The 15,591-nt window shown below is 54.9% G+C and overlaps 4 protein-coding genes across 4 annotated transcripts; 2 read left to right on the top strand and 2 right to left on the bottom strand.

Annotated features, from left to right (window-relative positions):
• Positions 1–1,949: 1,949 nt before the first annotated feature.
• Positions 1,950–3,924, bottom strand: CkaCkLH20_12176 (glutamine repeat protein-1; the record flags this gene model as incomplete). Its single annotated transcript, XM_038894889.1, has 3 exons — positions 1,950–2,400; positions 2,459–3,377; positions 3,663–3,924. 3 exons carry the CDS (start codon positions 3,922–3,924, stop codon positions 1,950–1,952), a joined length of 1,632 nt encoding a protein of 543 aa, XP_038739790.1.
• A 2,365-nt stretch (positions 3,925–6,289) lies between these two features.
• On the bottom strand, positions 6,290–7,382 carry CkaCkLH20_12177 (gdsl lipase acylhydrolase family protein; the record flags this gene model as incomplete). The annotated part of the gene is made up of 2 exons (XM_038894890.1): positions 6,290–6,363; positions 6,422–7,382. 2 exons carry the CDS (start codon positions 7,380–7,382, stop codon positions 6,290–6,292), a joined length of 1,035 nt encoding a protein of 344 aa, XP_038739791.1.
• A 1,436-nt stretch (positions 7,383–8,818) lies between these two features.
• CkaCkLH20_12178 (histidinol-phosphate aminotransferase) lies at positions 8,819–10,140 on the top strand (the record flags this gene model as incomplete). The annotated part of the gene is made up of 2 exons (XM_038894891.1): positions 8,819–8,880; positions 8,967–10,140. 2 exons carry the CDS (start codon positions 8,819–8,821, stop codon positions 10,138–10,140), a joined length of 1,236 nt encoding a protein of 411 aa, XP_038739792.1.
• A 3,564-nt stretch (positions 10,141–13,704) lies between these two features.
• On the top strand, positions 13,705–15,319 carry CkaCkLH20_12179 (uncharacterized protein; the record flags this gene model as incomplete). The annotated part of the gene is made up of 3 exons (XM_038894892.1): positions 13,705–14,846; positions 14,905–15,226; positions 15,278–15,319. 3 exons carry the CDS (start codon positions 13,705–13,707, stop codon positions 15,317–15,319), a joined length of 1,506 nt encoding a protein of 501 aa, XP_038739793.1.
• Positions 15,320–15,591: the final 272 nt, after the last annotated feature.

The raw sequence follows: 15,591 nt of genomic DNA on the forward strand, positions 1-15,591 counted from the left end.
CGGATTGGTGGACGGCAGACGGCACCAACAACACTGATGACAGCATCTCATAAAAGCCGAAGAGGGGGATGGGGTCTTCAATTTCCCCAAGGGCCAAACAAATCGCGAAATAGCACGCGTCTATTCGCTCACCTCATAATCGAGTATACGTCCCCCGGAAGTCATATCGATACTGACGCGTCTCGCCCTCTCGTCTCCTATTCCTGGCATCACCAATATCGCCACTACACCAACGGCATGTTACCACCTCGCTCAACTGTTGTCAATCTCCAGCAAACAAGCAAGCACACGTGAGGTGCAGAAAAGCTTGGATGAAGAACCGGAAGCCACTCCATCTGTTCCGTCTGCAAGGTACGAAGTGCTAGCGCGCCAAGTTGACCCAATCCCCCCAAAAACCCAATCACGTCCCGGCCCTGCGCCGAACAAGCTTCCTTCCAGCTTCCGCGCCTGCACCACCGCCCGGGAGCAGTGAAATTGCCCAACGACGGCGGCGGCGGCGGGTCACCGTCAATCCAGTGTCATCAGTCAGTCAATCGATCAATCCAATTGTCATCCTCTGTCCCCTCTCCGCTCGCTCCTCCTTACCATTTTACCGGGTATTACCGAGTGACCCAGCTGGAGCAGCCCAACGGCGGGTCTCGACGAACGACATAACATCATCGCCAAATCTCAGCCTGGTTTGGTATTACACGACGTCTCAGATCTATTATCCATCTCAAACACAACATCATCGACCTCATCTCACCTGATCCACGTCGAATCGACGGCTCACCCTCCACCACCGAAATCCAAATCCTCAAGCTCCCAGGTGCGTGTAATAAAGATAGACAGGGGGCGGCGTCGTGGTCCGTAGCTCACGGCCCGCGGGCTTGAATCTTAACCCACAGACCTTGTCCCCTCCGTTCGGGTCACGTAGTCTCGGCCACGAGTCCAGAGTCAGACGACGATTCCAAGACGAGGGGAGATTGGAAGGCCCTCCTCATACTCTCCGCCAAATTTGCGCCTCCAAATGAAAAGTTCACACCGGATCTCCTGTCCTGAACTCTACCAGTCGGAGTTTGTGTAAGCTTCTCCATCGTACACGTATCTTGCATGAACCCACACCCATCTGCATGTTGTGCAGTGGTGCATATTTGTGGATTTTTATGTCTCCTCGTCTCCCCCGCATCGTCATCTCATCTCCTTCCGGTGGCGGCACTGCAACACACACGTCCGCGGCGCGCAACCCGTGTGCCGCATGGCGTGGCACGGCCGTTGATGAAGCTACGTTGGTATCGCTTTCCCGGCCCGAGTCATCATCACGGGGTTGACCCGGGACGACTCGGGAGATGCCATCACACACTCGGTGCAATTCAGACGGCGAGTTGTACTCAAAATGAAGACGCGTGGATAATCCAAACCTCCGAGGTATATAGCGTAGGCCACCGCCTGTGTAATCAATGCTAGTCTATACAAACTTGGTTGATGGACATGATCCTGCTGTCAATCACCTCTCCCTCACCCAGCACCCGAATGCCGTTCTTGGGCTTCCAGCCAGTGCTGGACGGCATCTGCCTCGAGCATGGCCCTTGAATAGATACCATGTGCTACCGTTTTTCCCACGGTAGAGGGCGGTGTCATCAAGTAGACCCGTGAGGCCTCATCTTCTCCAATTTTACAGGTGGACTCTCCAACTTTATAGGTGGACTCTCCGACTTTACAGGTGGACTCTCCGACTTTACAGGTGGACAGCCGCTCGCAGGTCGATGGCTGGTTTTCTTTCCATCTTTCCAGTCAGAACTTCGAAGCTGCCCATTGAGGTTACCCGGAGCGTCATGGTCCTCTATAAATTGAGCTAGAGGGCTCGAGGGACCTATCTCATGTTTCAAGTAAATGACCGGAACTCTTTGAAAGCGCGGCTGACCACCACGTAAAGTCGGCCAAACTCCATGCAATGAAGGCCAGCCTCTCTATGACGGTGCCATTCCCTGTGCCTGGTGGGCGCCTTGCATATTCTGCATCTGCATGGGACGTTGAGCTTGAGCCATGCCAGGGCTGGCCTGGTGACCCTGTGCTCGCTGCCCTCGTCCCATCCCCGGTTGGCCCGGTTGGCCCGGGTGCTGGCCTTGTGGGCGTGCTGGTGTTTGGAAAGCCGGCTCCTTCTTGGGGTCGACGTTGGGGAAGAGAGCCTGCAGTTTGGTGTAGAGATCTGATAAATAGCTCGATCTTTCCTGGCGATCCGTCATCGGGTCCGGATTATTTTCTGGCACGTCGCCAGGTGGAGTCGATACGCGAACTTTGAGTGCCATGTTTAATGGCGGAGAAGAGAGGTATGCCGGAGACGGTGGGACCTGAACGTTCCCTTTCCTATCCGCGAGTGCAGCCAGATATGCTAGGTTCGCTTGAAGCCTTCGCATGCAACTAGATTTTGTGTCAGTTTGAGATTGTCCTGGCCTCTCGAGGTTCACAAAACACTTACTGGCTGTAATCTTGTTGCATCGCCGCCTCTTCCTGGGACGGTTTCCTCCCCTGGTCGCCCTCCCCTGATGACGCAGCTTCCTTCTTTAACTCAGTCAGGGTATGTTGCAGCTGCATAGACTCGAACAGCAGCTCTTGATTTATCTCCAGCAACAACGAGAACCTTTCCTGCTCCCGCGACTCGCTGCCAGGGCTCAGTGGCGTCGAAACCGTTGAAGTGCCGTTGACGGTCGCGTTCTGGTTATGGGATGGAAAAGTCGGGGTTTGAGGGGTCGTGACAGAGGCCGCCACATGCTGTTGCTGCGGAGCGGATGTCGAGGAGCTGTGTCCATGGGAGGGAGGTTGACTGGCGGAGAACTGAGGTTGTTGCTGCTGAGCATGTTGTTGCTGTTGATGTTGTTGTTGCTGCTGCTGATGTTGCTGTTGCGCGTGTTGCTGGTGTTGCTGTTGTTGCGGATGCGCCTGTTGGCCTTGTTGCTGAGACTGCTGCTGAGGCTGTTGAGGCTGACCCTGCTGGGGCTGGCCTTGTTGTTGCTGCTGGGGGTGATGCGGCTGGTGCTGTTGTTGAGGATGTTGCTGTTGTTGCTGTTGTTGCTGTTGCTGATGCTGCTGTTGTTGTTGCTGCTGCTGATGCTGCATCGCGTTATTCGGCGATCCGTGGCCTCCTTGAGCCGCGCTCATCGGTCTTTGTGGTGTCGAGCCGAGCGGCATGCCGCCCGCGTTTGCCTGCCCTTGCTGCGCCTGCTGCTGCGCCTGTATGCGCTGCTGCTGTTGTTGCATCATGATCTGTTGCTGCTGCTGCGGTGTCATACCCGCGTTCATCGGGAAGCCCTGCATTCCACCAAAGTTGGGATGTTGACCGCCCGGCGCGGGCATGTTACCGCCGTAGGGATTGCCCTGGTAGGGGTTCTGGAAGGACACTGGTAACGACATTGCAGTTAGCAAACGCGTGTCTCCGTTGGCAGATGGTGAAGAGGCGCGGTAGGGGCGCGACTGGATGTCTGAGGGCTGGCGGCGATGGTGATGGGGATGGAGACCCGAGACGAGGTCGACGATGCTGAGCCGCCACAACAGCTGACACGGCGGGCCGTGGGGAAGCACATGCGGCTTCGGGCAGCGTCAGAGGGCGCGACGCATATACGAGCGACTGCTGGATGGATTGGGCGCACAGGAGGAGAGACAGGACAAGGAAGGGGAGAGCTCACTCTGACCATTGGCGGCCATGTGCGGCATGCCGGCGTTCTGCATCATGCCTGCAGGACCAGCACCCGACATCATGGCGGGATTGAAGCCGGGCTGGCCGCCAGGCATGCCAGCGAATTGATTAGGGTTGTACATCATCTGCTGGCCGGGCTGAGTTGGGACAGAGCCTTGCTGCATGTGAGGGTTCTGGTTTGGAGGTGGGGCGGCGTTGTTGAATGTCGGAGGAACATTGGGAACCTGAAAGCCGTAGCCGGGAGCGTACATGGCTGGGACGGGATGGGAGGGATGGGCGCGGAGCTATTATTATTATTATGGTTTTGGGGGGAGGGGGCTTGACGTGACGGGCCCAACGCAAGGAACGAGTCGCAACGGGGGGTGCTCGAAAGGGAACCTAGTCGATAGAGCGTCGCAATAGACTCAGACTCCAGGCTCTCTGGCAAGTCAGACACGACGAGCTGGCTTGCTTGGTTGCTGATCGGGGGGCTGGGCTAAAGCTGGGCGGAGGAATTGAGAGAGAGGGCGCGGCGGCCGCAACGGGCGACGTTTCGATGTATCGGCCGCAACAAGGAAGAGAGCGGCGCGTCGGGAGGAGTGCGTGGAGCAAGCAGAGATGGTCCTGGCCAGTCCGGGCCGCAGGCTGGCGGGATGACTGGCTGGTTTGCTGCTGCTGCTTGACGTGCGTGATGGGCGGTGGAGGTGGAGAGCAGGGGTGCAACCATCAACCAGCCGGGCTATCTCTCAAATAGACAGACCGACAACCAGCAGCTTTCGTCCAGTAAACGGGCGATTCGACGGGACGACGAAGGAAGTATTTCGTATTAAGGTACAACCATGCATACGGTAAGGATTTTGGCTGTCCTTCCCAAAGGTCTCGGGGGTACCTGACTGGACAGTACGGCGCGTGCCTGGGATAGGGCTGGCCGTGTTTGTCTCGGTCTCGTCCGTACTCGTCTGTAAGTACTGCGTGTTTCCGCCTACCTCAAGGCGCGGAACACGGGGGTGTGGAAGAGCAAACCAGAGGAGTGAATGGCCGAGATGGGTACGGTGAGAAAGAAAGGAGGACTAATTCAAGGGATGACGTGGGTAGATGGGGCGTCAGGCGGAAAGGTTGCTGGCGAGAGATGAGGCGTATTTGCTGATGATAATTTGCGCCGTGGAGTAACAGAAAACGCGTCCTGTGAATCGCACAGCGTGAATCCGGTGAGACAGGGCTGAAGCAGAGGTAAACGTAGTCTCTGGGCGGACTGGGACTTGAATCAGGGCCAAGGCCGAGCTTGATAGTACCGTAGGTAAGGCCGGGAGGGCCAGGCAAGTCCCACGGAAAGGTACTTCCAGGAAGGAGACGACAACGAGGGAAAAGAGCGGAGAAGACTGCGGGTGCGATTCGATGCGATGCCGGTCGGTAGGTACGGTGCGAGGCGAAGCGAAGTGAACCCGCAGGAGACCAAAACCAAGAGGCGCGAGCAGAGGCAGGCCGCAGACCCGGCGGAAGGCGGAAGGCAACGCGGTGTGGATGGCGGTCCGCGTGGAGCAGTAGGCGGAGAAATGCCCTCAGACAGTCGGGCCGTGAAGGAGGGCGGGAATGCAATGAGAGACTGGCAGTAATAAGAGGCGGCAAGGTGCTGTAAAGGTGAACAGAACAGGCGGTATCCGTAGTCGGTGACGGATTCGGTGTGAGCGGTGAATGTGAAGTGTGGTCCTTGTGGTCCTGGGCGCGGCGGGCGGGCGCGGCGCGCGTCTAAATGACACGTGGTTCCAGGATGGGAGCAGTGCAGAGAGCAAAGTGCGCCAATTGGTGAGACGAGGGAGCGCGCGTATGAGAGTGTGTGAGTGAGTGAGTGAGTGACTGTAACTGTGACTGAGAGTGTGTGTGAGGTTCGCCGGGTGTGTGGTTGGGTTGAGAGAGAGGTGCCAGCAGGAGGGAAAAAAACACACGGGAAACCGAATTTTTTTTTTTTGGCTTTCCCTTGCGGCGTTCTGGGGATGACACTGTGGACTCTGAGCCACGGGGCCTGAGTGTGTGGAGACCTCACAAGTGTTCCCCCCCGCTCAGGGCAGGATTCGAAGTGGGGTCGCCTCCGAGGCTAAACAAGGGGCATTCGGTATCGAGGCGTCGTTGACTGGCGCAGACCGTTAGGGGCCCATGCAGCGACTCTCTCCGAGATCTCCATCCGGCGAACCAGGGGTGTGCCTGCAGCTACCCAGGGTCAACCTAACTCTGGAAAGGTACTTCTACCTGTCAGTCTTCTTTGAAAGACAATTGACAGCCCGGTTACCTATTGGTTTTGTTGTTGTTGCTGCTACTTGTTCGGGAGCTGGAGTTCATGTCTCGCCGGGTTGGATAATGCTCAGGACGTTGAGAGACCCTCTCCAAAACATATGGGACGTCTTATTCATCAACCGGATGACGTGAGTTGCTGTTGATAGAATTGATGGCTAGCAAGTCCGCTGGGAACTGTCACAGTATCACAAGCCTTCCTGGCTGGTCCTGGCATGCGTCTGAGTCCATGTCTGAGCTCCCTTGAAACAGACCATGGCACGAACCCAAGTCAAACCCTTGGCCATGTCTCTGGCAGACACCATAAAACGAACAGCATCTCCGGACCTTCTCTCCTGTCGTTCTCTCTCTCTAAGACGCATACGTCGTGCCGTATGTCGAGTTCCCATGGACAACATCCACGAAATGCTGGGCAACAATCTCGTCTGCAAACCCCGTGTTAGACAAAGCACCAGCACGCGATTCCCGGACAGAAGCACTTACCTGCGCGCTCCGATGGGTGCAGCTCGTCGTACCACAAGAAGCTCGCCTTCGATTCCGAAGAGTCAACGCAAGCCCGAGTGACCGGGTCGCAGGTTCTGTACACGCCCGTCACGTTCGCGGGAGACGACAGGTACTTGGACGGTTCCGCGTGGACGTCCCGCAGAAGCCTGTGGACGTCGAAGATGGAGAAGCTCGCGCCCGGCCACCGCTTCTTGACGACAAGATGGAAAGGTGCGCCGTAGTCGAACATGGTGTTGACGTTGGTCGTGTACTCGAGCATCTTGTACTGGTACTCCGTCGTGTTGTACGCCGTCTTGTTGGGCCAGAATTGGCTGTCCCCGAAACCCCCTACCCTCGTTGCGGCATACAGAGGCGACTGCTCCAAGGGAGCCAAGTTCAGGAGCACGAAATGGCGTCCGCCCGTCTCGTAGATGTTGTCGAATACCTCCCAGACACAGTCCACGTACGTGGAAATGGTCGTCCCGGGAGCCTGGGAGTCGGTGAGGAAGGCGCCGTAGCCCAGGTCGTTCGTGCCGATCCACAGCGCATACACCGTGTTGTTCGCCCGCCTACTCGGGTAGAGTGCCTCGAACGCGGTGTCGGCCTTGTAAGCGGGGATCTCGTAGTCGAGAACCGAGGGGAACGGCTGCCTGATGGCAGCAAAATCTCTGCTGATTATTTTGTTAGAGCAGGTAGCTCCTGACACCGCGTAGTTGTTATAGTTCGCGCCGGTCGACTTGGCCACGAATCGGCCCCAAGCATATCCGCCGCTCGCTGTCGAGTTGGATTCCCCGAGACGAAGACCCGGAGGCGGTGCGCTGCCATTGTTGTTAATGAAGTAACCCAGACGCGATTCGTCAGTGTAGCTGTCACCAAAAGTGACCAGGTTCTCCAGCTTCCTCAGACCGCATTGGGAGGCTGCGGCCGCGGAGGCGAGGGCAGCAATTGAAAAGAAGCGCATCCCGACTGTCAATTGGAAGGACGGCAAGCGTGAGGGTTGCCACAGAAACCTCTGGGAAAGCCACGAGTGTGGGAGAGAGACCAGAAATCACTAGATTGCTGGGTGACGGATCGGACGGGCAGTCGTCTTCATATGTAAGGCATGCCAACCTCGCTCATCGCGTCACTGCAGTCAATTGGGCCTTTTGTCCGGCAGCCCGGTAATGGGGGGTTGACGGAAGCAGAGACGGGCAGAGAATCACCGCCTATGAGATAGGTTAGATCGTAGCCAGGGCTACACACCTCTCAACGTTTTCCCCGCCGGGGTCATGAACAGTCAGTCGGTAACTGCAGAGTTCGGGTGAGAGAGTAGTTGTTGCGGCAAATCTTCCCCGGATCCGCGACTGGGATTGCGAGGAGGGAAATGAGGGGTAGTTGGAGACGGGCTCGCGAGAAGCCTGCCCGAGAGCTCCATCGCCGTCACATCGGGAAGCACTCGCTTGTTGATGTAGAGCTGCAGGTTGGCGGCAATGGTCGATATGCATTTGACTTTGGACCGTTTGAGGCGGGAAACGCGAGCGGTAGGAACCAGCGGGCGTATGGCCCGACGTAGTGTGGTTCGGTCTGATGTTGCCAAAGCCTGGCAAGAAGCTTGTTTAGACCGTGGTGTGGGCTGCGAGTTGGTGCGGTGGATGGCTAATCAGCCTGAATTCGAAGAGATGATCCGCAACGCTGGCTGGGTGACTAAGCCAACGATTGACTGATTTTTAGTGAAGCTGGGAATCGAGAGGCGGTTTGAGAATATAAAGATGTCGATGTGGATGCTTTCGATGCAGATTAACGAGAAAAACTTGACGTAACTCTCCTGAGAATAAAAGGTTAGCCAAAGTAGCGAATGAGTTGTGATCGACTGGAAAATCCTGTCAACTCAACCTAAACCTGGCTGGCCATTGGTCGGTTGAAGGAAGAAGTATGCCGCAGAATCAGCAGACACACACTCGAAGGAAGCAACTTTGAGTCCCGATTCTCATAATGATAGCGAGGAATAAAGTCTTTGGAAGGTATCGTCAACAGCTTGGCCAACTTTGTCTCGGCTTCGGCTCAAAACGTCACGGATTTCGGTCTCGGCTTCTTTTTCGCAGTGACAAGGATGACTCTTCTGAGTTATCGACCCCACCGGTCTTCGATTGACGTTGCTCAGAAAAATCGGAGCGGGGCAGGCGATGTCGAATTCCATCGCCATGATTGGCCAATGCCGCTGGGTCCTGAAGATTGGATGGCACAGATGCCGTGCCGATGGTCGGGGACAGGACGGGATCCAGATCTCGAATTTGTGATCCGTTGACTCAGCTAGGGTCTGGATGACTTCAAGGTACCAAAGCGACTGCTGGATATAAGGCGACTTCATATCCCGACATACGTTGGACAAATCAGCAATTCCGATCGCATCAAACCACAATGTCCCCCTTCAACCTCGAAAAGTGTGCCCGCCCGAATATTCTGGCCCTCGAGCCTTATCGGTGCGCAAGAGAGTAAAGTCGCACCCCTCCAAACTCACTCTGCGCTTGCATGAGTCTCCTGAACATGAGGCTGATACCCCTGGCAGCGACTACAAGGATGACGGAACCAACGTCCTTCTCGACGCAAACGAGAACGCCTACGGCCCGTCGCTGGAGCCCAGCTTCGAGGCTGGAAACCTGGGCATCGACTTCCTGGGCCTGAACCGCTACCCGGACCCTCACCAGCCGGAGCTCAAGCAGCTGCTCTGCAACCTCCGCAACACCCACACCCACACGACCAAGGACCTCGGCCCCGAGAACGTCTTCGTCGGCGTCGGTAGCGACGAGGCCATCGACGCCCTGCTGAGATGCTTCTGTGCCCCTGGCAAGGACCGCATCCTCACCTGCCCCCCGACCTACGGCATGTACTCCGTCTCGGCCCAGATCAACGACGTGAGCATCGTCAAGGTCCCTCTTAAGCCCGCTCCCGAGTTCGCCATGGACACGGACGCCATCCTCGACACCCTGAGCAAGGAAGAGAACATCAAGCTTGTCTACCTCTGCACGCCGGGCAACCCCACCGGTTCGGTCTTATCCAAGGACGACATTCGCAGAGTGATGGAGCACCCGACATGGAACGGTGTCGTCGTGCTCGACGAGGCCTACATCGACTTCGCCCCCGAAGGCAGCTCGCTGGCCGAATGGGTCCTCGAGTGGCCCAACCTGGTCGTCATGCAGACCCTCTCCAAGGCCTTCGGCATGGCCGGCATCCGCCTTGGTGCCGCCTTCACCTCGCCGCCGATCGCGCGCCTCCTGAACGCCATGAAGGCGCCGTACAACATCTCGAGCCCCACGAGCGCGCTCGCGTGCTACGCCGTCTCCGACAAGGGCCTGGCCGTCATGCGGGACAACCGCGCCAAGATCCTCACGCAGCGGGACCGCATCATCGCGGAGCTGCCCAAGGTTCCGGGCGTCGGCAGGCTGAGGGGCGGCACGGAGAGCAACTTCTTGCTCTACGAGATGCTGAACGTGGAGGGCAAGCCGGATAACGTCACGGCGCTGGCGGTGTACGAGCGGCTGGCCGAGAACAAGGGCGTCGTCGTGAGGTTCCGCGGTAAGGAGCACGGCTGCTTGGGGTGCCTACGCATCACGGTCGGTACGGAGGAGGAGGTTACACGATTCCTTGCTTCTATTGAAAAGACGCTGGCGGAGGTCCGTGGTGTCGGTAGGCAGCCGGACGAGGAGAAGAAGGAGCAGGCGGCGAACGGGGTGGTTGCTTGAGCCACGATTTACGACGACAATGCATTCATAGACGATAGAAAATTCAAGACACATTTCAGGATAGGAGCTGTTTCTTTTGGATTGCTCGGGTTTCAGGGAACGGTGCCCACTGAGGACGTCGAAGTCACGGCGGTTGCTTGCGATATTTCTTTGGGGTACCGATCCTTGAAGACACCGTATGTATGGTCACCAGATTCGCTCTTCCTGTATATGCCATCACTGACGTTCAGGATATGAATCTTTGCTTTGTGGCTATCTCATCTCCCGCAGTCATGTTCGTCGTCTGGCCCCCACTTGGATACGTGCGGCCGACAGTACGTTTCTGGAGTAAGACAATGGCCAATTCAACATCAGCTATTCCACTATCGGTTTGATCTGAAAGCTTGCGTTTCATGCCCGTTATATGCCTAGATCAAACTTCAGCCAACGACGCCCGCCAGATAACACATGCGAACCGGGCCTGCTAGCTGAGGTCACGGTCATCAGGTGCCTTTGATGCATCGAAACTAGTCGACAAGTTTCGCACCAGCTTTGAACACAGGGTATGGATCAACAGCAAATGAACAAATTTCTGCCGGACGCTGCCTCCCTAGGCCCCTTCACGTCAAAGTGCCCGTCAGGCAACTTTGACGACAAATTATTTCTTTACAGAATAGAGATAGGTGAGGACCATTTTACATCTAACACCGCTAATGAATGCAAGCGGCGTTGAGAACAGTAATCAAACAGACGCACACGTATTAGACGGAACAAGCCAAAATAGAAGACTTCAATATAGGCCATTTTGAGAATGGCGGGCCTCAAAATGGCGGACAGGGCACACTCGAAGTTTAGCTAGTCCTCAATCTACGTCTGGTCCTTTCAATATGTCTGTGACAAGACGGCTCTGGTGTTGAGTGACCGTTCATGTCCAAAGGCTCCAAAATACATGATGAAACTGGTTGAATCCCGGATTAAGCGCTTTCCATGCTTTGACCTCGTCAAAACTGGACGACGTTACCAGTTTTGCCTCAACTACAGCCAGTACCCAAACACCCAGGCCAATTATAGTTTCCAGTCCTATTGCTACAGCAACAGGCTTCCATTTGTTTACCAAATGACCTCCTTCCCATAATGCTGTTTCCTCGTCTGACTGATTTCCGCATTTGATCTGAAGAAGCGGCGCACCGAAAAGTATGAACGGTATGACGACAAGTAGCATCCGATACAGCCAGGTGAACAGAGAAGTTACAGTGGCGTGTTCTATGAAAGAACTTCCACAAGAGAAGAGAAGAATCAAGAAGATTACCGAGTGAATCATGATGGCGTTGGAAGCATCGAACATCCAGGCGTTTGAGGTGTGTATGATTGGGCAATAGGTACTGTCCACGTCTGAGGCAAATTCGCTGATCATCCACTCCTGCAGCTCAAGGTTGCTTGAATCCGGATGGCTATCTTTCCCGTCATCGTCTTCGTTTCCAAAGGCGTCATCGTAAAATTGTAGTGCTATCGCCGGGCTATTACTGGCATCTCGTCGATTGCCAGTGTCTCCAATCATCCAGTCGTAAGGCTGAATCATGATAACCAATGTTGCAATCATTACACCTGTGCCACATACAGCATAGACACCAGTTAAATGATCGAGAATCAGATTTCCACTGTCAAGCATTGTAGCCCTTTGGCCGTATATTATGCTTGCCGCGATTCCCTGGTAGACGCCTAGCAACAGCATCAAAATACGCGCCACGAACAGCACACGGCTGAAAGAGCCGGTTTTGTATTTGTTGCATCGAGAGACGTGTGAGGGTATCATAAGCGATAATTTGAGAGAGCTGGTTGGCGGCTCGCGCTCATCGCACTGGATACAGTGAACATCCAAGGCGCCGGCGACATAAAACCAACGTCCTTCTTCACTCTCCATCCTGTCGAAGGTACTTCTTGATTCGCACTGATGATAAAGAAGGAGCAAGTTCAAAGAGATTTGACAAAAGTAGAGCGCCGGAAAAAACGAAAATAGGAGCGGCATTATATAGTTCTGGCGATATGAAGCGGGTCTGCCAACGACAATGCCTAAATGGCAGTAGGCTAGAACAGCAAATAGCCAGGCGTGCGTAAAAGATGAAATAACATTTTTCATGTCCCTTTCATCGTCCATGCTGAAAGTTGTTTGTAGTGATAGTCGTTTGAATCGGTTTCACGAGATCACCTATAGATAGGCCATATGTGTACGTTAGGCCTCGCATGCGGATTTATACGGAGAATCAGAAGTAATTAAGGCACCCAGAACAGCAGCGGACCCGAATTTTGGTTGATATGGGCGAAAGGTATGACAACCGGCTTATCGACGCCTTCAGCCCACAAGTCTGCCTTGAACCAAATCGCAAATTGCCATTGGCTGGGTCTTCCACTGTTGGTAAGCGGCATGCAGTACGATGCAGCTGGCGTTACTTCGCTAGCCCGAATGTCCGCCCAGGCAGGAGGACCCTAACGCCCGCAGTCATACTTATTGAGCGTGGTACATAACGGAGTTTCTCGGCCTGCTCTCTACACCCCATTAGAATGCCTCGTCACCGAGGCCTTCGAACAGCTCGGCTGTTCTCTTCGAACTATTTCTGCGGGGGCCAATGTCGAGCGCGTATCCTATCTCCCTCAATATGAGCGCTTGATGGAATGGGCGTACGGTTTCCTCGAGACGGACGGCTGGTAGGTAGGTAGGAAGAAACAACTCTTTTTATTCTTAAATATGCTGCCATTTGACTAATCACAAGGCACTGGTAGCGTCTACAAGCATACTAAAAAAAAGTTGTTGGCGGTAATTGAGCCAGGAGTGAAATCCCAACAGCGCTGATGGAATCGAACTCATCCCAACCGGTCTCGGCTTAAGGGGTCCATGGCGGGGACAGGGAAGGCACCAGAAAAATAGGTAGTTGAACGTTGTTGCGGGGGGCTGTAGCGCCTGGGCGGAATAAACCACTTCATTCTTCCCATCTCGCGACATCGAGGCATTTCATGACCGTGGATCCTTCCATCAACGTCTTGCCTGTCTCTGACGCTTTGTCGACTCGATTGGAAGCAAACCGACTCGAACCGCTACATGCCTTACTTAACATGACGAACCAAGATATGTCGCACGGCATCACCACGTTTCGAGTGTCCCGGCCCCATCGGATCGCCCGCAACCGACCAACCGTTTCTTGCTCCTCCTGTCGAGCTCGGAAGTTGAAATGCGATAGGCAGCAGCCTTGCGGCGCATGCCAGAAACGAGGCAACGAGGACTCATGTCGCTTCGAGCCTGCCCCAAAGCAGCAGCTCACCTCTTCTTCCATCGGCGGCAGTCAGAATCGAATCAGAATCGAGCTGAGGCAGATGGAACATGTGCTTCAAGGTCTTCTCAACCAATCTGGTCAAACCCAAGCCCAAAGCCAAGTGGAGATTCCTTGCCGTCAGTTGATAGAGAGTATCAATCGCATTCAGAAGACGTTGGAAGACGACGGCCGCCCCAGAGCCCCAACTACTGCCCTGGACGAACAACATACTCCGGACCTGGTGTTTGCATCCTTTAGTAAAGCTACTCTGAGAGATATCATGGAAGCCTTGCCGTCCCGTCAAGTTGTCGACAGAACGATATCTGCCTACTTCAACGCCAAGCATGCGACCGTTTCTTTCATCCACACGCATCAATTCAGAAGACAATATGAAGCCTTTTGGAGTGAACCCGCCGCTGTGAACCTCCTGTGGGTCAGCATACTCTTCTCAGGTCTGGCCATTGGGGCTGTCGTCCTAGGTGCAAAGGCAGCATCTACCTCTAATCTACATCACCCTTCGGCCTACGTTACCATGTCAGCACGGTGTCTCGTCGCAGGCCAGTACCAGAAAGCTGGGGAGTTCTCGGTTGAAGCCTTGGTCATGCATCTTCACGCGCGGTCTTTCCAAAGGAGCAACAAAGACGCCGACAAGTCTCAACTGCAAGCATTGGCTCTCCGATTGGCACAACGGCGATGCTATCACCGAGACGTAGACGAGCTACTACTGACTGTCACGCCTTTCGAAGCAGAGATGAGACGCCGCGTGTGGTATGTGATCCAATACTACGATGTGCTGTTCTCCCTCGAGCAGGGGCTGCCACCACTTATTCACGAGGATACATTTTCTACCCGTCATCCGACAAATATCACCGACGATGACTTTGACGAATATGTCGACTACTTGACGCCTCGACCGATAGAAGAAGCTCAGCCCACGCTCTTCTGTGTCTATGTCTCTCATCTACTACCGATACTACGACACATAGTCCGCCATGCTCTGGGTTTCAAGACATGCACCTACTCAGACGCCATGTCTCTCGAAGCCGAACTGAAGACGTGGTACATATCGATCCCGCCTTGCTTGCGCATACGCGCCATCAAAGACACTTCGTTCACGGACCCGAACCACACTGTCATGCAACGTATCATGCTCGAACTCATCTATATCATGGGGACCGTCCTCTTGTACCGCCCGTTCCTCGACCTGATGAATTTGAAGAACCACGAGTGCCAAGTGGCGCTCAACGTCTGTCGGAGGCTGGCTGTGAGATCTGTCGGGGTCTATGTCGAAGTTGGTCGTGAGATGCAGGAAGGCGGAAGACTACACGAGGATCAGCCCATCGCCTCGGGCTTGTCGGTGAATGACTTCTTGATAACGACGATAGTGGCACCCCTCGAGTTCTTCGACTGTCCAGATCTACCGTAGGTGAAACACCCGTAAGGCTTGTTGCAAGTGGTTGGAATACTGAACTTTTCAAAGGCCTGGTGAAGAAGCTTACATTATCAACCTGCTTCAAACAGCAACGCAGCTGTGGGCCAAGAGATCAGTTACGTCTCCTCACGCGCGTGAAAGCACGAGACTGCTCCGGCTCATTGCAGCAAAGGTTCAAACGGGAAGCCAAAGACGACGCCAAGTCCCGTATTCGGTTTCAAGCTCGTCCATCGCTGCCGAAACAGAAACAGAGCAATATGGGCATTTGGCGCTGCAGTATTACTCCAACGGCGGGGGAGGATCTGCAGAATCGGACGTTGCTTTCGAAGTCGGCCTCATCGACTGGAACAACGCCGCGGCAATCGACTGGGTCAGTTAGCAGCTCAGCCAACTACAAGAGGTATCGCTAACAGATCGACAGGACTCGGTCAATCTGTGTCTCGACTTTGAGACGGTCAATTAAGCGATGTCAAAGAATCCGTCCCTTGACACTCAGTAAAATAAGCCGCCTGAGGGGACGATGAAGAAGGAAAACGACACCTTAAAATGCTATGCATCCCTCGCAACAGCACTGCGTTTGAGACCTGCCTAGACGCAACGGCAACGGGTGGTAGGCCCCACTTCACCGGCCCCGACTAACTGCGGGCCTCGGACATGGCGGATCTAATTATTGCCTAAATAGGCAATGCACACACCCGACCAACTTACTGATGCACCACATACGGGCACAAGAAC

This window comes from Colletotrichum karsti, assembly GCF_011947395.1.
Source record: "Colletotrichum karsti strain CkLH20 chromosome Unknown Scaffold55, whole genome shotgun sequence".
In the NCBI taxonomy this organism is placed as follows: Eukaryota; Fungi; Ascomycota; class Sordariomycetes; order Glomerellales; family Glomerellaceae; genus Colletotrichum; species Colletotrichum karsti.